Source organism: Schistocerca cancellata, chromosome 1 (genome assembly GCF_023864275.1).
Source record: "Schistocerca cancellata isolate TAMUIC-IGC-003103 chromosome 1, iqSchCanc2.1, whole genome shotgun sequence".
Classification (NCBI taxonomy): Eukaryota; Metazoa; Arthropoda; class Insecta; order Orthoptera; family Acrididae; genus Schistocerca; species Schistocerca cancellata.
In genome coordinates, this window is record NC_064626.1 from 610,542,916 (window position 1) to 610,570,627 (window position 27,712).

General features: G+C 40.2%; 1 protein-coding gene across 6 annotated transcripts in view; it reads right to left on the reverse strand.

Annotated features, from left to right (window-relative positions):
• LOC126182569 (histone deacetylase 6) overlaps positions 1-27,712 on the reverse strand; it is a 325,057-nt gene that overhangs the window by 192,216 nt on the left and 105,129 nt on the right. For 5 of the 6 annotated variants that reach the window (XM_049924864.1, XM_049924861.1, XM_049924863.1 and 2 more), the window contains 2 exons: positions 20,884-21,076; positions 9,130-9,189 (listed from right to left, as the gene is read on the reverse strand). In XM_049924864.1, the coding sequence (XP_049780821.1) occupies positions 9,130-9,189; positions 20,884-21,076 (253 nt within the window). Of the gene's footprint in view, positions 1-9,029; positions 9,090-9,129; positions 9,190-20,883; positions 21,077-27,712 lie in introns of all 6 variants that reach the window. The other variant, XM_049924862.1, reaches the window with a different exon arrangement.

Genomic DNA, 27,712 nt, shown 5'->3' on the forward strand with positions numbered 1-27,712 from the left:
CAGAGAGGAGCAAGCAGGGGAGTGGAAGAGGGACAGGGGAGTGGAAGAGAGGCGGAGGGAGCGGGAGAGAGGCGGAGGGAGCGGGAGAGAGGCGGAGGGAGCGGGAGAGAGGCGGAGGGAGCGGGAGAGAGGCGGAGGGAGCGGGAGAGAGGCGGAGGGAGCGGGAGAGAGGCGGAGGGAGCGGGAGAGAGGCGGAGGGAGCGGGAGAGAGGCGGAGGGAGCGGGAGAGAGGCGGAGGGAGCGGGAAGAGAGGCAAAGGGAGGAGCTTGCAGGGGAGTGGGAGAGGGGTAGACAGAGGAGTCACAACAGAGGGTGGAACATGTGGCATGAGTAAGATATGGTGGTGTGGGTGACATATTGGGGAGTGTTCTATTACAGAGAATCTCATAAAGAAAAATATTTCTTTTGTGAGTGACAGTACAATATTAGAACCTGGTTTAGAAACAGCACTGAAATATTTTATTTTGCTTTTCTTATGTTGGCAGAAGTTGAACTACACTATAAGGTACGTATGCATTTTATGTATGACGTAACTTATTTTTACAGCTCTATGAAGCAGTAGTCTTTTGAATTATTTTAACAAATGTATAAAACTGAATTCTGCACCACCTCACAATGGCCTAACTTTCTTTCATCTTTTTAAGAAATTATCTATTGAACTCAAATCTGTGATACAATGTTTTAAGACAGACCATGTAAAGGAACCATAAACCTGTAACCATACTATAAAGCACTAAGAAAGTATACAATGTAAAGGATAGGTTGCTACTCACCATATAGTGGAGTTTTTTAATCACAGACAGACACAACAAAAATACTGCTAAACAAGTAAGCTTTCTGCCAAAAAATCTTCTGACAGCGCGCGCGCACACACACACAAACACACACGCACACACACACACACACACACACACACACACACACACACGCGCATGTGCACAAAACCAAATCGCACACACATGACCACTCTCTCCGGCTGCCTTGGAAACCAGAAACAGTGGTCCTGTGTCATAAGAATGCAAAAGCTTATTTGTTTAGCCATCTTTTTGTTTTCTCTGTCTGTGACTTAACATCTCCACTATATGGTGAGTAGCAATCTGTCCTTTCCATAATATTGCCATTATTCCTTCCTTAATTTTCCACTGTTCAAAGTAGAAAATGTAGATCAAACAATCATTGATTAAAGATGCATGATACAGATGATTGAACTGGCAAATCAATAAAAGGAGAAAATTTTATACAAATAACTACAACAAATCTTTATGGAGGCTGGGAGGGATTCGATGAATGGTGACCCAAAGCAAACATGGGAGTTATTTAGTGAGTCATGGAACATACAAAGAAAAGAAGGAGGAGGGGGAGTGTTCACTGCAGCTGACAAAAATATTGTCTCTACTGAGGTCAAAGTTGAGTGTGACAGTGAAGTTATCTGGTCAGTTATAACAGGTCTAGTTTAAACCAAGCAAATTGTTGAATTTTTTATCAGCCAGCAGTCTCCTGTGACAATTCTAGAGTCATTTAAAGAATCTCTTTCGTCAGTAGCGCATAAATACTCAGATCATGCATTACTAGTTGAAGGCGACTTTAACTTACTGAGTATAGACTGGAATGTCTACGGATTCAATGTAGCTCCTAGACACAGAGAGTCATGCGAAGTACTTTTGAACACAGTTTCTGATAATGGTCTTGAGCAGCTAGTTCAGCTGCCCACACACAATGGAAATATCTTAGGCCTTGCAGCTACAAATAGTCTGGACCTTATTAACATCAGTAAAGAAACAGGGATTAGCGATCATGGTGTCATTGTAGCGACTATGGGTACAAAAGTTAATAATCATTCAAGGATAGAAGAGTACTTCCGCTAGAAAGAGCATACAAGCAGTTGTTAGCATTTCACTTAGAAGTGAACTGACATCACTTAGTTCCAGTAAGATGAACGTAGAGGAGTTATGGGCAAAGTTTAAGTAGATTGTTAATTGTGGTCTGGAGAATTATGTGCCTAGCAAGTGGATTAAGGACAGAAAAGACCCACCATGGTTTAGCAATGAGATCCAGAAAATGCTGAGGAAGCAGAGGCTGTTGCACTCTCGGTTCAAAAGAGAACATGCAAATGATGATAAGCAAAAGTTAGTAGAGATTTGTGTATCTGTGAAAATATCTATGTGCAAATCACACAACTACCATCACAGTCATACCTTAGCAAAAGATCTGGCAGAGAACCCTAGAAATTCTGATCCTATGTAAAATTGCTACGTGGGTCTAAAGGTTCCATCCAGTCACTTGTTGACCAGTCTGGTGTGGCAGTTGAAGATAGCAAAACGAAAGCCAAAGTTTTAAATTTTGCATTCAAGAGGTCATTCACGCAGGGGAATTGTACAAACATACCATCGTTTGACCATTGAACAGACTCCCCTATGGACAACATAGTAGTAAGTATCCCTAGCATACAGAAAAACTTAAGGAGTTGAAAACAGAGAAGTGATCAGGTCTGGATGAAATCCCAAATCAGTTTTTCAATGACTATTCTATGGCACTGGCCCCTTACTCAGCTTGCGTTTATCTTTGATCTCTAACCCAGTGCAACATCCTAAGTGACTAGGAAGAAGTACAGGTGACTCCTGCGTATAAGAAAGGCAAAAGAACAGAAATGCAGATTTCAGACCAATATCCCTAACATCAGTTTGCTCCAGAATCCTTGATCATATTGTCAGTTCAAATATAACAAATTTTCTTGAGACTGAGAAGATTATGTCCACAAATCAGCAAGGATTTAGAAAGCATTGCTCATGTGAAACTCAGCTTGCCTTTTCTCACTTGCTATGCTGTGAACCATGAATGAAGCCCAACAAGCAGATGTCATATTTCTAGATTTCTGGAAAGCGTCTGACACAGTGCCCCATCGCAGGCTGTTAAAGAAGGAACAACCACATGGAATAGGTTCACATATATGCAAGCAGCTCGAAGACTTCTTAAATAACAGAACCCAGTATGTTGTCCTTGGCAGTAAGTGTTCATTAGAGACTGGGATACTGTCAGGACTGCCCCTGGGAAGTGTGACAGGACCATTATTATTCTCTATATACATAAATGACTTGGCGGACAGGGTCTGTAGCAATCTGTGATTGTTTGCTGATGATGGAGCAGTGTACAGTACAGTGTCAAAGTTGAATGACTGTAGAAGGATACAAGGTGACTCAGATAAAATTTCTAGTTGGTGTCACGAATGACACAGTAGAGAAATATCATTTACTGCAGATGAGTAGGAAAAACAAACCTATGATTTACAGATACAGCATTAGCAGCATGCTGCTTGATACAGACACATCTTTTAAATATCTGGGCATAATGTTGCAAAACAATATGAAATGAAATGAGCATGTGACAATTGTAGTAGGAAAGGCAAATAGTCAACTTCAGTTCATTGGGAGAATACTAGAAAAGTGTGATTTATCTTTGAAGAAGATCGGATATAGGAAGACAGTGCGAACTATTCTTGAGTACTGCTCGAGTGTTTTGGAATCCGTACCAGGTCAGATTTGAGAAAAAAATAGAAAAAATCCAGTGGCGGGCTGCCAGATTTGTTACTGATAGGTTCGAGAGAGAAGAGGAGTTTGTGGCACAACTTGACTAGAAGAAGGGATTGGTTGGCAGGACATGTTCTGAGGCATCAAGGGATCACCAATTTAGTACTGAAGGGCAGCGTGGAGAGTAAAAATCATAGAGGGAGACCAACAACAACAACAACAACAACAACAACAGGTTCGAACAACACACAAGTGTTATGGAGAATTTAGAGAACTGGCATTTGAAGCCGACTGCAGAACAATTCTGTCACCTCCAACATATGTTGCGCGTAAGGACCATGAAAATAAGATACGAGAAATTAGGGCTCACATGGAGGCATACAGACAGTTGTTTTTCACTAAATCTATTAACAAGGGAACAGGAGAGGAAATGAGCAGCAGTGGTGTGGGGCACTTAGCTGATTCTGTGCACACTCCTAAACTGGCATGCCAAAGAATAACACTGCAGTGTGAGTTTATCTTGGTCAACATCGCTAAAAGATGCAGCACCAACAGAGCACATCTTTTGCCCGTTGCAGCTAACACTCCACCATGCACCATGAAGTGCACTGTGGAGTATCAATGTAGATGTAGATGTAGATGTAGATTTAGATTTAGATTCAGTTGGGAAGGGCATCACAATGATGTTATCTCTTGTTTTGAGACGAGCTGTCCCACGTCTGTCGTAACTGTTCATCGATATGCAGAATACTGGCACTGGGACAGAGTTGACATCCGAGCTGATCCAACGTGTTCCATAAAGAACATATCTGCACATCTTAACTCAGGAACATATCTATGAGTCTTACTGCCCATAGCAGTACATCAACATCACACACAGAGTTCAGAGAGACATGGGCCACATATGAACGAGCGTTGTCCTATTGAAAAATTCCACCAAAATATCGTTGCATGGGAGGTAAAACATAAGGACACAGGATACCTTTGATGTACCAGCCATGACTTGCAGTCATACCCAATGGCTCCCCACACCATGATGCCAGGAGTAACACTGGTGTGCCTCTCCAAAACATTGGAGGAATGGGACTTTTTGTAGCTGCATAGGTGTGATGATGCCACAAAACCATCCTATCAGCACAAATGTTGCTACTCTAGCTGATGGTGGATGTGCACCCCAGAAACCTTGTAGCTGGGCCCTGAAAGAGGAAAAGAAACTTGACATTCAGTCAATCTATGGGAGAGCAGAGAGTCCAAACACTGCATGGAGACAGGCACAGACACAACCAGCACAAATAACAGAAGCAAATATGAGCATGGTGTGTGCTGAAGTCAGGTCTGAGGTAGTCAGTCTGAGCATAAGAACTGAACTTGCTAGACTTAGTGCCACTGGCAAACAAGCACCTGGGCCAGTAGGTCTGCCCATACCACACACCACACAAGCTGTCCATGAGAGCTTTCTTACTACTCTGCTGCCTAGATCCACACGGACTCATCTGTGTTCTTCTGTATTCAGGGTGGCAGCGATATTAAAGGACCTCTATCCAGGTCACCATCATACTCGCCAATGATGGTCAACAGGGATGGTGCAGACCAGTGACTTTAATTGCTGAACACAATGCGACACCATTCATTATCAGTCTATGCTTCCTGGTCATGGCACCACTCCAAACGCAGCCATTGGTGGTTTTGTGTTAATGGCAATCTATGCACTGGATGGTAATTCCCTTGTCCAGCTGCTACTATTCTCTGATCAATAGTGCGGGATGACATAGAATGTTGAAGGAAGTCGATTGCCTGTACTCACATGGCAGATGAAGATGTGAAGGGGTTATGATGCGCTTGATGCACAATACATTGCTCCTTCCTCAAGGTGGTCAGACAAGGTTGACCAGAATCTTGATGAGAATGCCTTCCCTCACATTCCCATGTAGCCCAATATCAAGCTACTGTCACATCCTGCCCCAAAAGTCTGGATGCTTCAAGATCCGATAGCCAGTCAAATGGAGACCCACAATGAGTTCCCCTTCGAAATCGGTCAGGTCCAGTATGCAGTCTTTCTGCGTCCTTCAAAATGATTAACATCTAACACTGTTCATGCTCCTTACATACCCTGTCAGGTCTGGTAATATCATTAAAATGAACAAAACTAATGAATGCTGGTGGCTTTTCTATCTCTCAGAGAGAATTTCAACTCTAATCATTTACATACTGTGGATGAAATAGACACGTATGGAGATCTAACCATGTCTTCTGGGTACTTCACTTTTTTTTTCAGACACTGTACATTCTCCATGGAATATGATGTCACTAAAGTAACAGAAAATTGATGACATACTTCCAGTTATACAGCAAAGTTGTCACTTTATTTTATACGCAAATTTCAAAGAACAACCCAGTCATCATCTTCATGTGCTGTGAGCTGTGCTGTTGTGTTTACCTGCTGTCTGGACTCTAATCAAACGGTGATCTGTTGTTGGTCCTGTGTCACTATTTATAGCTAAATGAGAGTTCAACTCTCTATGCCAACTATGTGCTTTGACATTCTTTTGCTTTTCAGAACCAATACTGGTATTCTGTGAAATCTTTATTCTCTTAGTTTTTCCCAACTCTGGTTTGTGATATCTGGCAAGATATTAATAAATTCAGTGCCAGACACAAGCTATGTTTAAATTTAAAACTCTGTCTCTATTTATTAGGTTTTCTTACATCTTAGCTTTAGTAGAATCCTTAATTACACCATCCCACGACCTTGGTAGTTTTAGTCTGGTGAATCTCTAATGTCCCTTCCATCTTCTGTCAACTGTTCTAATATTCTGCACCACGTAAGACATGCCATGCCAGAATTCAGATATCTATATCAACATTACAAAAAGAAAAGATGCTAAGACCATACACGTTTCAGAAAATATCAGTACAGGCTCCGAAAAGCAGAAGAGCATATAGTGGGTGTAGGGAGTCAAATTCACAATCAGCTATAAATAGTGGCAAAGGACCAACAATATTCCACAATCTGGTTGAAGTCCACGTACTGAATACACAAAGTAGCACAACTCTCAGCATCCGAAGACTAAGGCTGAACCAGTCATTGAAATAATGAGCACAAAATGGAAATGAGAACTCTGTTGTACACTCAGAAGCAAACCATTAATCAATCATGCTGAGAAAACCTGAGAGATCATGTGATACAAAATTGTTCTCACCACAAGGCATTCTCCAAAGTTCTAGACTCTTCCACACATAAGGAATCAACAGATTTTGAAACTGAGATGACATTTTATGAACTGTTTAGAAATGTTTCTACATTATTGAAGTGTTCTGAAGAGTGAGTGGATGAATTTATTTCAGTCGATGATAATACTGAGTGCAGCACTAATTATGGCAGATGAAGACATTTTGTAGACTGTTTAGAGCTCAAAAAATTACAGAGAATTAGATAACAGATTTATTACGTGATCAATATTTTAGTTCCTGTCCTCACTACATCAGAAATGCACATCATCACATAAAGTATGCACAGCTATTAATATGTACACTGCAAATGGCAAAACAAAGGAAACAATGGACGATATTTAACAATTTGTCTCAATTTAATGGTGAAAAAGACGAACATATATTTTCCTCAAAACCAATATAACTGTAAATCAAATTACTGTACTGTGGTATCATTTGACAAGCAACAAAATACCCCTAGCTTTGGAGTCCTGAGCTGGGTATATTCAGACTTATGATAGCACCTATGGAGTTACCTGAATAATAGGTAGCTCTTCCGAAGTCTGGAAAATTGTTATCAGCTAAGAGAATGATATGCAGAGCCTATATCCATGCAGTGCACATCCAAATTATGCCATTTGGGAGAAAACAATACAGAGATCTGTCAGCATTGCACGTTCCCCTGGGTCTGATCACAACACCACTTTAATGGGAAAAAGTATTGCAGGCCCATCAGTTTAGTGTTAAGGTGGGTAGACGTCAAACGGGCTGACTTGGAGCTGGAGAGGCATCACAGGACATTTTAATTTCCACTATCCACACTTTTACAAATAAATTCATAAAACTTTGTCAGCATCACCAGGAAGGATTCAGGATTCACATTCATTGCAGTGGAAGTCCGAAAACATAACCTTTTTTTTTTTTTTTTTTTTTTTTTTTTTTTTTTTTTTTTTTTTTTTACGTGTGAAATTTCATCATTGTTTCACTTACTAATGGCTGCATTTGTTGCTATAGGTACACTTTTCTTCAAAAGTTAGAGAGATTCTTCGATGAATTTTGCACAGCATACAAACCATACTTACAGGTGTATGAAACTCTAGAATTTATTTAATTTATGAAAAAACGAATGAGCTGTTATATTTTAAACTTCATGTTTAGAAAAAAACACAAATTTTCTAGTTAATTACCTCAATTTTTAATAGATTTGTAAAATTCTAGAGTTTCATACACCTTTGAGTATGGGTTGTATACTGCGCAAAATTCATCAAAGAATCTCTCTTACTTATGAAGAAAAGTGTACCTATAGCAATAAATGCTGCCACTAGTAAGTGAAAAAAATAATGAAATTTCACATGTGAAAAAATTATTTTGTTATGTTTTCGAACTTCCACTGCTGTGAGTGTAAATTCTGAATCCTTCCTGGTCATGCTGACAAAGTTTTATGAATTTATTTGTAAAAGTATAGACAGTGGAAATTAAAATGTCCTGTGATGCCTCTCCTGCTCCCAGTCGGCCCGTTTGACGTCCTACCCCCCTTAAGCTGTTTTCAATTTAAGTCAACTTTAGAGGCTTATCTTTCTGAAAAACGGCATTTCAGTGCCAGAGCGAGAACTTTTTACACTCCCTTTGTAATTTGCTGAGGCAAAATATTTCATCATCTGAAGAAGGATTCAAACCCTAAACTGCCACTACAAAATTAAATTTGATGAGGCAATTTGTCTTAGTATCTCTCCCCCCTCCCCCCTTTTCTTCCTACATTTTACATTGGTCAATGAGTCTTACATCCATAAAGGATACTCAATTGGACATTATTTCTATCCAAAAACCATCTTCATTGTGAAACATGCTTTTTTGCATCCTTGAGAACAAGTTTTCTTTCTCTCTTTGTAATACTGAACCAAAAATATCCTTTTAAGTACCCTTATACCCATAGCAAGAGTGATCATTGTCAGCTATGTTTTCATTATGTGTTTTCTTGTTCAGAAATAATACCAATGAAAAGCTAATGAAAAAATTATCTAACCTCTGTTTAGTACATACTGTTTCCTCGAATGAAGGAAGCTGCCAAAGCAAAGAAGCACTCTATCAGCATACATAGTTTCCCATATTCATCCATTACACACTCCATGCTGATATTTTACAGATTTAACATGACTATGCATTGTGATAGTACACGTTATGGTACATGCAGTTTTATCTGATTACATATTAACACATAGTTAACAATAAATATATAATCTTTTCTCATGCTCACAGCTTTATAAAATCATGTTATAAACCATAAAACAAAACTACCTTCTCATCGCCCAAAGCTGAGTCATAGCCCGCAGACACGATCAACAGCTCAGGTTGAAACTAAATAAAAAATAAAAAAAAGTAGTAAGTAAATTCAAACCTCAGGGCATCCTATAGCAGCATCATATCCTGCTGATATCAGGATCAATTCTGGCTGAAACTAAAAAGAAAAATTATATTTAAAAAATTGACTGCAAACAAATGTTCAGTTCAAAATTTTAGTTATTTATTGCAATGGTAGTATCAATTATTTATTTAAAGTGGGAGAATCTTTTATCATGCAAACAGCAGTAAATATGGCTTCAGTGTCAAAGAATTTTCTTTTTAAAGTAAAGTAGTCAACACAGACAATATCACAAAACTATTTCCACTAATCTCGAGGAAGCCCTCATATTCTTAAACTGGAAAAGTAAGAAATGCGTATGTGCTAATGGAATATATCTGAATTATTATTTCGGATGACACTACACAGCTTGCCTCAAAGGCAGACAAACTTCAACAACTAATGAATTAACGTACTAGAGCAAGATAAAAAGTAGGACAGAAAACCATTTATGATTTTATGAATGAAATAATGTAAAATCAACATCTTGAAACAAAATTGAGCAAATTAACAGTGAAGTAACAGAAATGTTGTGAGTTCCTACATTTCGGGTAGGTGAAGACAGGAAATGGATGGACAGCAAATGAAACACTCAAAAGAATGCTTTTCATAAACAAATATGGTTTCCAAAATACAGTTTCTCATAGGTCAAACAGAAACTTTTTACTTGTGGTTGTAGGATATTGACTTTTAATAGAAAAACTATTCAAAAACTTGTTGCTGCTGAGTGAGCAACCCAAAGATGCATGTTGGGAACTATCACATTTACCCGAGTATAAGACAATCCTGATTATAAGACAACCACCATCTTCTCAAGAGGTTTATTGAGAAAGAGTTATTTTTAACATATTCTTTCTAATCAAAATTACAAACTGTTTTCCTGACACAAAGTATCTGTCTAAAGAGTTTACATCATAACTATTCTAAATTTATGCCACTTATAGTTTGTCTACATTTTGATAAAACAAAGAGAAATAAAATAAGAGAAATGTTAAACATTTATGTGCAGACCGTTTTCTTTCCTACATTTTTTGCTTACTATTCCTGTCGGATGTGGATCAACATTTTTAATAATAATAATAATAATAATAATAATAATAATAATAATAGTAACAACAACAACAACAACAATAATAATAATGACACAGCTGTGAAATTTATATCTTTATTATCACAATAATTTCTTCCGAATTAGTTGCGATAGTGGTCAGAGGAATGTGACCGCGAGAGGGTCCCTCATACCCTGTGGCACACCATTCCAGAAAAGAATTATAAAACCCCACCAGTGCATGAGCAATATTATCTAGCTAATGAAGAATATTATATAAAACAGAAAAGAAACAAGAAAACACTAGAGTTATGTGCACCATGTAAGAAAACAAAGTAGGTGAAACAATCAGCAAGATATATAAAACAGAGATGTTCAGTGGTTAAAGTAGGCACTGGGCACAAATAATATGCCTAGCTATTTGTTTCGTAATTTTTATATTATCCTGTGTACTCAGAAAGCTGTTTTATTATTTATCTCACTATCTATAACATAGCCACTTGAGTGTATGTCAATTACTATCTCTTAACTTTTTCCTTTTCAACAATCAAACTTTTGTCATGTTTTATTTCATTACTTCTTATTACTGTAAAGTCTCTTATAATTTATAAGCCCATTACAGACTTTACTGACTGTATCCCCCATTATTTTACATCATACAATTAATCACTGAAGAATATGTGTATGCCAACAGTAGCGACATCTGGCGAATTTGGAACACAAACATTTTGTGGCTACTGTACGGCAATTTATTTGGAACAGTAGTGCTGCTGACAAGATTACTTTCATATATACTATTATTTATATATATTTGACGATGCTGGCACTGATTTTGTGTTTAGCGTTTGGCGATGCCCCTATGGCTCCAGTATATTACACATATTTTTATAAAACAGGTATGCCTCTTCATATTTAAAGCGCACAAATGCACATGTATGTCAGTAATAATTTTTATTGTGGCCTATTTTATTGTTTTAAGCTGTGAACAATGTGCTAGTATATTTCTGTTTTTCCCATACTTTGCTGCAGATCTAAAGATAGTCATTATAGCTCAAAACCGGTAGTCTGATGACAAAAAATTTGTGACCGTAGACCTGAAGTAAAGGAAATTTAAAAATACATAAAAGATTGCAATCACGATTCAGTCCGACTCTTTAACTTTCGCTCATCTCGTGACCTACTGAGACATGTTGGTACTATCTCCACAACTGTTCTTTGCCACTGTTATTTATTCTCAACAATAATTATAGTCAACAAAAATAATCAATAGCTGAGAACATAATTTGATTGGAATCTATTCACGAAGTGGTGACAGGAAAACACACACACACACACACACACACACACACACGCACACAAAAGTGGAGGTTTAACATACACAAGCTTTCAGAGCCATCGACTCTCCCTTCTGGTACAAGAGTTGAAGGGGAAGGAAGAGGGCTGAAGGAAAAGGACTGGAGAGATTTAAGAGAAGGGGTACAGTTCAGAAAAGCCACCCAGAATCCGGGGTCACGGAAAACTAACCAAACGGGATGACAAGGAACAACTGATTTTTGGAGACTGCACTGCGCTCAAGCTGTCCGTCAGCATGACTACTACCCAGTTATCAGTCAGGATGAATGGGCATAGGCAGAGGGTGTATACTGGCAATACACAATAGCTTGCTGCAGAGCATGCTCTACTCATGACAGTCATGACCTCAATGCCTGTTTCACCATGTGCGCCATATGGATTCTTCCCCCAGACACCATTTTCTCAAAACTCCGCAGGTGGGAACTAGTGCTACATGTCCTTTGTTCTCACCACCCACCTGGCCTTAATTTATGTTAATTTCTACTGTCTCAGGATTTCTTCACAGTAACTACTCCTTTCTTCACTCCATTTTAGTTTTCTCCAACTTTCATTTTCTGACCTGTCTATTTTTGACCATCTCCCTCCCACCTCTGTCACAGACAATGCACTTAGCTTTTAACTCTTATTAACTCATGCACGATGTTTTAGTGGTAATCTCTGTCTTGCATTTCACCCTGTCTTCCACATTCAAGCAACCGAATTTCTCACTTGCAGCTCAATTAGTAAATGATTACATTATCTTATAATCGAATCAAATATTGATATGGATTCAGAATCAAGTAATGATTTTTGAAGAACAACATTTCCACTTTTGAATGTTAACTTTACTTAAAAAGCAACAATAATGTTTGTACACGGTACCAGTATCCACACATGTATGATAACTTTCATGTAAACCTGCTTAAATACAACAACACAATAGTTTGTAAGATGATAGATGTTAGTGGTATTTCTCCTGTGTTTTACAAAATTGTCAAATTTTAAGCAGGTGGCTAGTTCATAGTTTCTCATGTATCCCTTGCACTAGAGTCATGACTCATATGTAGAGGCACCTGTTTTTCGAAAAAGCGCGAAATTGTGAAATTTTCACGTAATTTTGCACATTTTGCTGAAAACGCAAAACTATTTACTTTTAAGCCACATCACAAAATAATTGACGAAACTTTGCAAAATCTCCTCATTTGAACTTAACTGTGGAAATTCAATTGGAGTTATGGTGATACAATCCGGATATCGATTGTACACCATTTCGATATATATAATATATCGAGTATTCCAAAGACATTCTACAGTGTTCTGGCGATGTATTCAGTATTGTGTGTTGGAAATCGTTGTGGATCGCCGGTGCATTGAGTGTGGTATTTTGTGTTTTGTTTTCGTGCTACAGATGATTAATATGGCAGTGACAGTTTTCGATCAAGAAAAGGAATTTTCGTCCGAAGGATTTTACATTTTCGACAAAAGTAAAATCACTTATGTGCAAATACTGCAATGTGCGCATTGAGTGGCAGAGGAAGGACATGTGCCTGAAACACATTAATAACAGTTCTTCCCATAAGAATAACAAGGAGAGGGCGTTAACAACTACTGGTATAAAAAGACAAGCTACGCTCACGGAAGTCACTGCAGCGGCGAAACGAGCAAAAAGTGATAAAGAATAATTCATTTTATTGACTACTCGAGCTTTCATTGAGGCTAACATTCTAATGGAAAAAGTTGCATGGATGAACAAATACATACCAGGTTTGTGTAATAATTAATTTACCGTCTGCTAATCGCAGCAAAGATTAGGTAATCTCAATAGCCAATAATTTTTGTTGGTTGGAATAGGCCTTTATTAAAAATATTTTTCCCTTCAAGCACCCTCTTAAAAAAGTCTTATAACTGGGTAATGTGGTAATTTAATTCATTACATAGTACTCTAATAGCAGTTCTATTGACATTTTTAAGATGCTGGAGACTTACCCTCCGCTGGAAGACTAAGGGAAGGTTACATACCTTGAATCATCAAAGAATAAGAGGAAAGATTAAAAGGAGCCGTGAAAGACGAAAGAGTTTCAATTCTGTGTGATGAAACGACAGACAGAAAATGGCAGTGTGTGTTCGTAGTTCTGATAAAAGTACTTCGTTGTGGCGATGGTGCATTCCAGAAATTATTTGTCTGGGGAGTGAAAGTTATTGCAAATGCAAGTGCTACAGAATGTGCACAAGCAATTATGAGTGTCATACAGAAACTTGAAATTCAGTACAGAAATGTAGTTTCTATAACTTCAGATTCAGCCCGTTATATGGGCAAGTGTATAAATGCAGTTAGGGTTTTAGTTTCAGAAGGGTTAAAACACATACAATGCTGGGCTCATAAATTAAATTTGGTTGGCAATGTGTGGGCTGTGGAACATTGTGATTTGAACCACTGTGTTTTGCAGACAAAACACATCTTCCTTAACACCCGAAAGAGAAAGCATGCATACATTCAGTTCTTAGCGCAGAAATATATATGTGTACCCACAAAAACTAAACTTTTCCCTATTCCTGGCATCACTAGGTGGAACTCGTGGTTTGAAAGTGTCAAGTACCTTGGAGAATATCTCTGTGATATAGTAGAATTTGTTGAAACTGTTGAAGATGAGAGTGTAGCTGTCAATTATTTTAAAGCTTTGACTTCTGCTGAAGCAAAAAAAAATTCAATGCCTAGCTATTTTCCTTGTTGAGCACTGCTCAAAATGTTGCAATTTGCTGCTGACATTAGAGAGCTCCAAGATACCGTTAATTCATCTTCTGCAGTCTAAGCTTGGTGACCTTGCAAAGAGCTTTAAGTTACTAGAGGATGCATTTTCTTCGAGACAACCACAGAAAAACTTAAATTGCCAGAGCATATGCAAGTACAGTTAACATCACTCTTCCAGTCTATAGGTAGTGCAAGTCCTACAAAACTGAACCACTTGATGGAGTGTGATACAGGAAAAATTGTCATTTCTTCTATAGGTAAATTGTTTGATCTGAGAAACATAATAAAAGGCAATTTAGACAGTGTTGAAATCTCTCAGCTGATAAAGAAAATTCCCATTCTACAAGAACTTCCAATGTCAGAATTTCTTGTACCATATACATTGTCTAGGGATTTAGTAGCTAGTTCTTTTAGAGATGGTAAAGGTGTTGATGTGATTGGTATTCTTCTTTCCCTGGAAGCAGTGTATGAACTTTTTGTGGAAGCTGCAGTGAAGGCTTTGTGGATCCCAGTCAGTAATGTTGATAGTGAGAGATCATTTTCTAGATATTGCAGTATAATGTCTGACAGGAGAACAGCTCTGACTCCCAGTAATATGGAAGTCATGGTATCCTTGTCTTTCTCAGACTGACTTGTGTGTTGTGTACATAGACTAGGAAAGGATAAATTTTTTCCAAACTTTCATGATTTGGTATTTGTGTTTTAATAAGAGTTATAATTTTTATGCTTTTTCAGTTTATGTAAAATAAAAGATTTTTCACTGCAAATGTGCCATAAATGTATTTCCTTTACCTTTTACTGCTGAAAAGTGGAAATAAAATTTAGTGAAATTCTTGACGAACTGAAGAAAAAAAGAACTAGTGAAAAATTTACTGAAATAACTTTTTAAAAATGACGAAATCGGGCAGAAATTTTCACCACAAACAGGTGCCTCTAGTCATATGTCATGCAATTGTTCAAGCAACATTGATACTGCGTAAAGCGTTTTGTCGTATCAGGAAAACCTGAACCTGTTCAAATGCAAATATTGTTTGCCCATACCTATCATCCTGATTTCTTCAAAATAAATCAGCACATGACCTAAATATTTAAAGCCTCATATGTAAAGGGGATCCCTATATAGCCTATTAAACAATGTAAAAATGTTAACCTCAGCAAGAATAACAACCTGTGAATATAAGACGAACCAGTATTTTTTGAATGATGAATTCAGAAAGAAAACCTCAGATCTCATCTTATAATCAGGTAAATATGGTGCTATGAGAGACCAGAAAACAAACAAACAGATCAGGAAACAGACTGTATTTGAGCCATATGACTACTTCATTTAAGCTACAGTATCAATACTGTTTTCACTATTTAAAACACTTATTTCTCATTTGCTACTGTGCAGTTAAATAATTTCCTTATTATTTTTAATATAACATTGAAAATAATAAATTAGGCGTCCACATCCCAACAGCAACAGCCTCTAAAGGTGTTTGAAGAGGTACACACTCGATGTGAAAAGAGTTAAGGACATAGATGCAAACGCCACCAGATACCCTCTCAGAAGCTGCCCGATTCTTATCATATCGCCAATAGTCATGGAGGGCAGGGGTTTGCATTGCCAGAAGCCAAGTTTCCTGGAGAGCAATGCAGAAGAAAGGGCAAAGAATGATAAGATGTCTGAGCTTAGCAAGGTGGTGGAAAAAACCACTGCAATTCCACTGGAGAATGACATTGTCCATGGCGTGAAGGGACCAGAAGACAGATTATGATGCTGGGTCAGCTGCTGTCACCGACGGAGGACATGTGTGATTGACATCCATTGTGTCTTCAGGGTCCGGTGAGATCTAGGTCCTCAGAGGACGCCAGAATCTCCACCTCATGCTCAGACACAGAGCCTGTAGGGAGCGGTGGGGTGGGTGTCACCGCAATTTCCTTGGTCTTATAGGTCTTCTTCTTGGACTTTTTTCTCACTGCGCCTTGGGTTTTACTGGCTGGGAGGGCTTCACTGATTCAGTCTTTGGGACAGAGGAGGATCGTGAAACCCTACGACCAGCTGCTTGTGGGCACTTAAGCCACTAGCAGGCATCATCTTTCCCACTGGTGGAAACCTGGGAAGGGAGGGACCCAAGGGACCCCTTGTGAGCGAGATGAGCCGAAGAAGTTGGACACTTCTCCAGCTTAGAGGTGGGGACGGATGCCCCCGATGGGTGGGGGGATGTTGCTCCTGAAGTAGGTGGTGCCCCCCCCATGAGCAAGGGGGCAGGCGTGGTCTTCCAGCTCTGGGAGGTGATTGTTGTAGGTGGAAATGATGAGGCTAGAACAGTGGTAGTGGCGGTGTAAGAGGTGGTCATACAAACAGAATGAAGGCGTTCAAACTTCCGCTTAGCCTCAGTGTAGGTCAGTCGTTCCAGGGTCTCATATTCAATTATTTTCTGCTCTTTCTGTAAAATACTGCAGTCTGGTGAGCAAGGTGAATGATGTTCTCCGCAGCCGACACAGATGGGAGGCAGAGCATAGGGAGTATTGGGATGTGATGGGCATCCGCAATCTCGACATGTGGGAGTGAAAGTACAGAGGGAAGACATATGGCCAAACTTCCAGCACTTAAAGCACCACATCAGGGGAGGGATATAGAGCTTGACGTCACAGCGGTAGACCATCACCATAACCTTCTCAGGCAATGTATCACCCTCGAAGGCCTAGATGAAGGCACCAGTCACAACCTGATAATCCCTCAGACCCTGATGAACACGCCGGACGAAATGAACACCTCGCCACTCCAAATTGGCGCGCAGCTCGTTATCAGACTGCAAAAAGACAGTCCCTGTGGAATATAATACCCTGAACCATATTTAAACTCTTATGGGGTGTGATGGTAACAGAAACAACCCCCAACTTGTCACAGACGAGTAATGCTCGTGACTGAGCAGAGGATGCTGTTTTTATTAAAACTGACCCAGAGCGCATTTTGGACAAGCCCTCCACCTCTCCAAACCTGTCCTCTAAATGCTCGACAAAGAACTGAGGCTTCATCATTGTGAAAGACTCCCCGTCAGCTCTCGTACATACTAGGTACTAGGGCGAATAAGCTTCACTGCCAACCTTAGCCTTTTTTTCCTCCCATGGTGTGGTCAGGTAGGGGAACGATTTGGGGTCATACGTGTTTGCATTAAATTAAGCCCTCGAAAGCTTAGAGAGTGCTGGTGGCTGGCCACCAGCAAGAGATGACGTACCATGCTTCATTGCTTGTCATCTGCCCTGATGCCACCGACTCCAACCAAGGGTCCTCCCCATGGGTACTACCCAGGTGCAGCAAGGGCCACCTGGCAGGATGGCCTTTGCCTGGAGTCCCAATGCACCAGGGAGATAGGCACCTACTCCTTGGTATACGTGGGGAGTTAACGGCGCAGCAGAGTGATTCCTGTGTTGTCAGGGGGCTACAACCAACAGGTTAAATGGCGACCCCACCACAACGGACTGGCTACCATGCTGGATATCAGGTGCAAAGAAGTCCAAGGTCGTCATCAGCGCAGAAACAAACACTGCATAGTGCATGGCTTATCCTCGTCCAAGATATGGAGAATGGGTGTGACTGCAATGTGACGACGAGAAAGGCGCTAAAGATCTCAATGCACAATGGACACAATGCACCAAGTAAGGCCACCCCTCCCAAATTGGCTCGCTCTTTGGAATAAATTTGAAATATGGAGGTCAAACCTGAAAGGGGACCATCACCTAAGGGCCGAGATGTGTGAGACTCCTTTTAGTCGCCTCTTACAACAGGCAGGAATACCACGGGCCTATTCTAACCCCCAGTCCCACAGGAGTGTGTGGACTGATGTTGAAGCTGACCTGTTAAAATTCCTGTAATCTGTAAGTACCTTCTCCGAACTAAATTTCACTTGGTCCCATTCTGAATCCTATGCCACTTTCCTTCACGTTGATTTCACCCTCATCAAAGGCCAGCTACACACTTCTCTCCACATTAAATCTACTAACAAACAACAGTACTTACATTTTGACAGTTGCCATCCTTTCCAGGTCAAACATTCCCTCCCATACAGCCTTGGCATTCGAGGCAAATCTATTTGTTTAGATGGTGACTCTTTACAGCAATACACCACCATTCTTACCTCAGCCTTCACAGAAGCTAATTATCCCAAGAGTCTAGTTCATAAGCAGATTTCCCAAGCCATCACATCCAATCCTGGTACTGCTAATCCCTAGACAAGACAGCTTCGGAGCATATCACTTGTCACTCAGTATTATCCTGGTCTTGAATGTATTAATCAGCTATTTCGACAAGGGCATGACTTCCTAAAATCATGTCCTGAAATGAAATCCTTTGTGTCTGAGATTTCGCCCACCACACCTAAAATAGCTTTCCATCGCCCTCCCAATAAAATAGCTTTTCATCGCCCTCCCAATCTTCACAATACTCTTGTCAGACACTAGGCTACTTCTACACCCATCTATTTACCCTATGGCTCCTACCCCTGCGACCATTCCAGCTGCAAGACTTGTTGTGTGCACCCTCCTAGCACCACCTATTTCAGCCCTGTAACTGGCAAAACATATACTATCAAGGGAGAACCACCTGTGAAACAACATGTCATATACCAGCTGTTATGTAAATAATGTTTGGCCTTTTACATTGGCATGACTAGAACCAAATTATCAGTCAGGATGAATGGGCTTAGGCAAAGGGGGTATACCAGCAACACACAGTATCCTGTTGCAGACCATGCTGTACAATATGACAGTCATGACCTCGGCCCCCGTTTCACCACATGCGCCACCTGTATTCTTCCCCCGGAAACCAGTTTCTTAGTACTTCACAGATGGGAACTAGCACTACAGCACATCCTTGATTCTCGCCACCCACCTGGCCTCCATTTACATTATCGCCTTCCATCTCAGCATTCCTTCACAGTAACTACTCCTTTCTTCACTCCATTTTAGTTTTCTACATCTTTCATTTTCTGATCTGTCTATTTCTCACTGTCCCCCCCCCCCCCCCCCCCAATCTCTGTTACATACAATGCACTTAGTTTTTCAATCTTATTAACTCATGTACGGTGTTTTAGCAGGAATCTCCTTCTCGCATATTATCCTGTCTTCCACCTTTAAGATCTCCAGTTATCAAATTTCGTCCAGTGCAGTCCTCAACAGTTAGTCTTTTGCTCTCATCCTGTCTAACAAGTCTCCCCTAACTCAGGGTTCCGGGTGACTTTTCAGAACTGTACCCCTTTCCCTAAACCTCTCCAGTGCTTTTCTTTCACACCGCTTCCTTCCCCTTCAACTCTTCTGCCAGAAGAAGGAATCACTGGCTTCGAAAGATTGTAAAAGTTAAAACCTTTTGTGTGTGTGTGTGTGTGTGTGTGTGTGTGTGTGTGTGTGTTTGCCTGCCACCCTTTGGTGAGTACATTTTTAATCTATCCATTTACATTTTATTATTTTTAATGATATATTAGTTTAAACTGAAACATCAGTAATAAAATATTCATACAAATAAGCAAACGGATATAAGAATGAGGAATGGAAGAGCAATATCCAGGATGAACTGTGCTTATGGTGAATAATACACAGACACACGGCAACATAGTTTCTAAGTGTGTGAAGAAAGACAAATACACAAAAACCAATGAAATGTGGGTGACAGGTTTATTCAGCAATATAATAATGGTTAAGTGGGTGCTGGAAACATATGTTCTACATCATTGTGAGATCCTGTGCATGGGATTTGCGAAAGAAACGAAGCAGCTCTCCAACTGAACACATTCCAGAGGAAGTTCATTCTTGCACAAAAACCGATCTCTCAGTAGAACACACGTTTTCATTCATACAATATACATAATGTTCTCAAACTTTCCATTTCATTTGGTGCATTCAAGTTTTGGCAGCATATTCCTATCCAGTATCTAGTATATCTATCTACACCTATTATACTGAGTGCACCATCGTCCCCTTTGCATCCTTCTGGTTTGTTATTGCCCTCTTTTCTGGATTTCATTAATTATAACTGAACTCCCTGTAATTATGGTTTTATCTCTGCATGAGATTATAAAATAACAAGAGGTATTTAAGACTATTAATACTTTTGTTTGTAAATAGGATCTCCAAAGAAAGATAATCACCATACTACAAGGCACATTCAGAAGTAAGATTATAGCATCAGAGCCAAGATAATGCTCACACATGAAAGGAAATGTGAGAGGGGGTAGGGGTAGTTCTTAAACTTTAAAAAAGGAGGAATTCAATGAAAACCACAATTACTTGAAAAAGTGAGGATTCAGAAACACACTGGGAATTAAAAGTGTGTAGTAACTGAAAAACTAAAAACAAAAAAAACAAAAAACAAAAAATAAAAAAATTATAAAACCATAAGTGAAAATGAAGAGTAACGTGCATACACAGGCACTTCACTTGAGGGAGTTCTGTGTCCCCAAATCAGATTTTAAAATGTAGTCTAGTTTCAAATAAATCAGTATTGATTATTGCATTTTTCTACCCACATAAAAGGTATATTTATTAATACAGAAAACAGATGCTACTAAATGTTCATTTAATAACTCTGATTATTACTGCCCATTAAAACTTGAAGAAAGTAAGTGTAGTTAGAAATACATACCTCCAAAACCACTGGTAATAAAACGTGATGAAAAATAGCTAAATAATCAGCATCAGTCATTCCTGTTTTATTCAGTGGTACATTAAAGTTGTATCCTTTTCCTTTTCCTTCCCCAATGTAGTCATAATCAGACTCTCTCAAATTTGGCCAAAAGGAGCCATGTTCATAACGATGAATAGAAAAGTACACAACCCTATAAAAGAAGTAACAGTTTTATCTTTTTTGTCATTAATATAAAATTACTGCATTTTCTTTCTGTTTAACTGTACGAATATCCTTTGAAGGAAAATTAAAAAGAGGAGCTGCTGCACGAATATCATGAACTCACGTGGCAAGTCAGTACTAAATAAAAAAGGGAAAGCGGAAGTTGGGAGGAATATGGACTTTAAGACATTTATTTTCAAAAAGAGGAAGAAAATAAAAATTAGAAAAGAGATATGATACTGTGAGAAGAATCTGACAGAGCACTGAAAGATCTAAGGCAAAACAAGGCCTCTGGTGAAGACAACATTCCCGCAAAATTACTGAGTTCCTGGAAAGAGCATATCACAAACAAACTATTCCACCTAGTATCGGATTGGTGAAATACCTTCAGAATTCAAAAAAGAATGTAATTCCAGCTCCAAGCATGGCAGGGCTGAGCAGTGTGAATATAACCAAATTATCAGTTTAATAAGTCGTAGCTGCACAACACTGACATGAATTATCAGTTTGGGCTGCAGAGAAATGCAGCAACATGTAAACCAATACTGCCACCAGAAATAATGTTAGAAGGTATGTTAGAGGAAGGCAAAACTTTATTTAAAACATTTATATATATTTTGAAATATGCTTTTGACAATGGTGACTGGGATGCTCTTGTAGAAAAGTATCCCTACCTAACTTAATAAAATAATCACAAAAATTAATCTGAAGATGAAGAATTGAGAACACGCTTGCTGGGTACTGCATACTGTATAACATTCACAAGGGGTTAGTAAAAACTAACAGAATGATCTCAAAATTTAATAGTTCTTAGTGAGAGTCACTTGCTGGTGTGATAACACTAAATAAAATAGCCGCATTCTAAAAACAGCATCCTTAGTGCTGACTCCCCCAAAAATAAATACTCCTTACACAACCAGGTGAGTATGGGATACAGAACACACACCAACTTCTTGTGGAGTATTCACCAGCACAAACATCAAACATCACTCTTGCAGACACAAGGATTGAAACTTTGTTAGCAGTGCCTTTCAGCACGAAGCACTATTTTACATATCGATAGGTGGGATGGTGCAGTGCAGGTAAGTGTCAATACTTTGTATCTGACATGCTTGTCACAAAGTGCATTGCCATGTAGTGTGTTCGTCACGGCATATGCTTAAGCCTGAAATCTGATAATGTCACCATGAAGGAAAGACCCAAACGGAGAATGAGGTTACACCGGTGGAAGCCTACCTGTGCCTGGAGCAAGGGTCTATGTCCCAGTATGCAGTGACCCTGGTAGACAGATGTCCGGTCAGACAGCAGAATCGAGAGCTGTTGGCGGAATTAGCCACACAAGGAAGAAACTTGTTGCATTAGCAGACAGCCGTAGAGAACTAGACATATACAGAATGGGGCCAGACTGCTAAGGCCGATATGTGGTGAAGGGCCATCACACACTCTCTGAAATAGTGAATGTGGCAGCGATACAATACAGGGAGAGAAATTTTATCTACACCTAGTGCAGAAACCAGATTCCAGTTAGACACAAAGGACAGGAAAGGGAATCATTAACTGAGAAGGAAAGTGTGATAAGTTTGGAGTCCACCCCTAATGTTATTCAATCTGTACATTGAGCAATCTGTTGGTGAAAATCAGAAAAATTTTGGAAAGCAAATTAAAATTCAGAGAGAAGAAATAAAAACTTGAAGGTCTGCTATTGACATTGTAATTCTGTCAGAGGCAGCAAGAGACTTGGAACAGCAGCTAAAGAACACAAATAGTGTTTTGAAAAAAAGGGTATATAATGAATATCAACAAAAGCAAAACAATAGTCAAAGATTGTTGTCAATTTAAGTCAGGTGATGCTGAGGGAATGAGATTAAGAAATGAGACACAAAAAGTAGTAGATGAACTCTGCTATTTGGGCAGCAAAATAGCTGATGATCACCAACGTTGATACGATTTAAAATGCAGACTGGCAGTAGCAAGAAAAGTTTTTCTAAGAAAGAGATATCTGTTAACATTGACTATAAATTCAAATGTAGAAAATCTTTTCTAAAGGTATTTGTCTCAAGTGTAAGCCATGTACAGAAGTGAAACATGGACGATAAACAGTCCACACAAAGAGAAAGTGGAAGCTTTTGAAATGTGGTGCTACAAATGAATGCTCAAGATCAGATGGGCAGATCAAGTAACTAACGAGGAGGTATTGAACCAAATGGAGGAGAAAAGAAATTTATGGCACAACCTGATTTAAAGAAGAGAGGCCTGACATAATTACCTATTTTGTATGGAGGGAAGTGTGGAGGGCAAGAACTTGTAGAGGGAGACCAAGGCTCAAATATAGTAAGTACATTTAAATGGATTTATGTTGCAGCAGTTAGTAGTTATGCAGAGATGAATAAATGTTCACAGAACAAACTAGTGCAGAAAGCCACATTAAACAAGTGTTCAGGCGGAAGATCACAATAACAACAAGGTATAAACGTCTGTAAATTTTACTAGCTACATATAGATAAAAGCAAGTAAAAGTGAACAATTTTCTCAAAAGGAACACATATGACAGCAAAAAATTAACACATTGATGCAAAAGAATAATGAATTTTGTTATTCATTACCCCAGTATGAAAAACATTAATATGTCTTAACAACCCCAAAGACCTTATATCTCATTGTTCATCTTTCCTTTCTTGCTTAATGACAAGAAACACTGTTTACCTAGAGCATAAATAATGTCTCTTAGTTGTGTGGCAATTTTACACACAAAAAAGACGAAAATTTTTGGTCTTTTATTAGTCACATTCTGGGCAGAGTGGAGGGAGAGACAGCAGAGAATCAGTTCACACTTAAGTACTCCTAAGCAGTTAGGTATTAAAATTCTCATAAATATGAAGAATTAGACAATGTTGCAGTTTGTCGAAGTATGGAGGTGGCTGAATGTGTTAACACATTGAAAACTAAGTGTTATTCTAAATAACAGTTGCACAACATTGTTCTAGTATGAAACATCACCTAAGTCAGCGGATGTAAAACACTGCCGTTAACATATAATGCAAATAAATGCAATGGTAGAACATAGTGGGTGACAATTATTGAACTATATCGAAAAAAAAAATTTACAAACTACAGCATGTACACACTTTATTCAACATGTAAACATCACTACAGATATTCAGATTTAGGTTATGACGTGTTCAATCTGTCACAGACGAATAGCAAAATTCTGCATGACCCACTGGAGTGTTGGAACATCGATGCTGTCAATGACCTCCTGAATGACTATTTTCAGCTCAGCAATGGTTTTGGCATTATTAATATAGCCCAACAAAAAGGAGTCGCATTTGTTCAAATCCGGAGAACATGGCAGTCAATAGAGGCCCATGCTAGTGGCCTCTGGGTACCTCAGAACCAGACTGCAGTCCCCAAAGTGCTCCTCCAGGACATCAAACACTCTCCTGCTTTGATGGGGTCGAGCTCCATCTTGCACGACCACATCTTGTTGAAATCTGGGTCACTTTGGATAATGGGGATGAAATCATCTTCCAAAACTTTCACGTACCATTTGGTAGCCATCGAGCCATCACGGAATATTGCACTGATCATTCCGTGACTGGACATTGCACACCAAACAGTGACAATTTGAGGGTGAAGAGACTTCTCCATAGCAAAATGTGGATTCTCATTCCCCCAAATGTAGCAATTTTGCTTACTGATGACCCCACCCCATCCAAACGAAAATGGGCTTCCCCACTAAACCAAATCATATTCACATCAAAGTCCTGTTCAACAATTCTGTGGACAATAGCATTGGCAAAACACAACTGCTGTTCTATGCCCCTGGGGCTTAATGACTGGTGGGTTTAAATTTTGTATGGGAAGAGATGCAGATCTTCAGCAACAATTTGTCACAGTGTTCGTTGAATGGTTGGTTTAAAAGGGGAGGAAAGGGAACAAACTGCGAGGTAATCAGTCCCTTGTTCCTAGTAGAACAATCACCCAAAGGAAAGAAGAAAACAAAGAAGACATATGGCACAACAACAGGAGAAAGGAAGAACCAGAAGAACGACAGAACGACAACAAACACAGCAATGGACAAAACAGGGGAAGAAAACCACAGACACACACAAGAAAAAGGGAGAAGAGATTAAAAACAAGAAAGCAGATTACCGTGGCTGGTTGACCATGAGAATGAAGAAGGAGAAGTCAGTCACTCTGCAACACATCAAAACCTCCACCCTAAAAGCCCTAGGGTGGAGGACACATACGGACAAAGGACATGCGCTAAGACTCAGATCAAATGATAAAACCCACCCTCATGAATAAAACGTAAAACTATAGCTCCTATTGAGACACTGTCGCCCAACACCAAAGGTAGAATACTGGGAAAGTTAAAAGTCCGCCGCAGAGCGGCTAAAACTGGGCAATCCAGCAAGAGGTGGACGACTGTCATTTGGGAGCCACATCAACACTGAGGTGGGTCCTCAAGATGGAGGAGGTAACGTCTGAGCCACGTATGGCCAATGCGGAGCCGACAAAGGACAACTGATTCCCTGCGAGAAGTCCACAGGGAAGACTTCCACACATTCACAGTCTCCTTAATGGCATGCAGTTTGTTGTGCATACTGTTATGCCACTCCGTCTCCCAAAACCAAAAAACACTGAGGTGCAAGACAGAACACAGGCCAGTTTCAGAGGTGTCCATCTCCAGGAGCGGTTTCCGGATAGCCTGCTTGGCCAACCTGTCAGCAAGTTCATTTCCTGGGATTTCGACTTGTCCCGGGGTCCACACAAACACCAGTGAACGACTGGACCGTTCCAGGGCAGAGATGAACTCCTGGATGTTTGTTACCATAGGATGGCGAGGATAGCACTGGCCGATAACTTGTAAGCTGTTCAGGAAGTCAGAACAGAGAAGAAACGACTCACCAGAACAGGAACAGATGTACTGAAGTGCACGAGATATGGCCACAAGCTCTGCAGTGAATATACTGCACCCAGCGGGCAAGGATTGCTGTTCAATATGACCTCTGTGGACATAGGCGAATCCAACATTACCATCAGCCATCGATCTGTCGGTGTAAACAACTTCAGAGCACCAGAACATGTCAAGAATCGAGAGGAAGTGACAGTGGAGAGACACCTATGGAAGGCACCAACTTGGATGGATGGATGATGATTAGTGTTTTAGGGCGCACAACAACGAGGTTATCAGAGCCCGGCCAACTTGGACACGGAAAGTACAGAACTACAAGTTTTGGATAAAAATCGAGAGTGGGCCCCGGAGACCTCACTCATACAATGTGGCAAGGATATGATGTCACCAGATCATGTCGTATGCTTGACATAAGTCAAAAAAGATGGCAAGCAGGTGTTGGCATCTGGAAAAAGCTGTTCAGATGGCAGACTTGAGGAACACAAGATTATCAGTGATAGAGCCACCCTCGTGGAAGCTGCCCTGACATGGAGCCAGTAGGCCACTTGACTCCAGGACCCAACCCAACCGCCGACACACCACACGTTCCAGCAGCTTACAGAGAACGTAGGTGAGGCTGATGGGCCGATAGCTATGCACATCAAGCACATTTTTAGCAGGTTTTAGCATCGGAATGATGGTGCTCTCCCGCCACTGTGATGTAAAGATGCCATTACACCAGATCCGGTCGAAGATGATGAGATATCACTTGTAGTCAGACAATAGATGTTAAATGATCTGACTGTGGATCTGATCTGGCCCAGGAGCTGTGTCGGGGCTATGTGTAAGGGCGCTGAGGAGCTCCCACGCTGTAAATGGGGCGTTAGAGGGTTCACTGTGGCATGTAGTGAACGAGAGGACTTTCCATTCCATCTGGGGACTGAGGGTGCCAAAGGCTGGGGGGTAGTTCTCCGACACAGAGGCTCGAGGATAGTGCTCGGCAATTGCGTTTGCGTCGGTAGACAGCACGCCATCGATGTTAACACCTAGTAAACTGTTGGGGTCTGGTACCCAAAAAGTTGACTGATCTTCGTCCAGACTTGAGAAGGTGACGTATGGCACCCAATGGTCGAAACGTACCTCTCCCAACACTCGTTTCCATAGTTTTATAAGCAGGCGAACATGGGCATGGAGCCGCTTAAAGACTATTAGGTGCTCTAGGGAAGGGTACCACTTATGTCACTGCAGAGCTCACTGACGCTCTTTAACTGCCTCAGCGACTTCTGGTGACCACCAAGTGACTGTCTTTCGCCGGGGGCAACCTAGAGGAGGAGGGATCGCATTTTCCGCTGCAGAAATTATCGTTGCAGTGACCTGCTCAATCACAACATCAATGGCATCACATGGAGGAGATTCAATGGTGACAGCAGAGGCGAAGGCCACCCACTCTGCCTTGTTTAAATCCCATATGGGTAGGCATCCGTGTGCATGATGCCAGGGGAGTGACAGGAAGATGGGGAAGAGGTCACTACCACACAGGTCATCACATGCTCCCCAGTGGATAGATAGGAGAAGTCCTGGGCTGCAAATTGATAAATCAATGGCCAAGTAACTACCATGAGCCACACTGAAGTGTGTGGCGGCCCTAGTATTTAACAGGCAGAGGTCGAGTTGGGACAGTAAATTTTCGACATCTCTGCCACGGCCAGTAAGCATGGTGCTATCCCA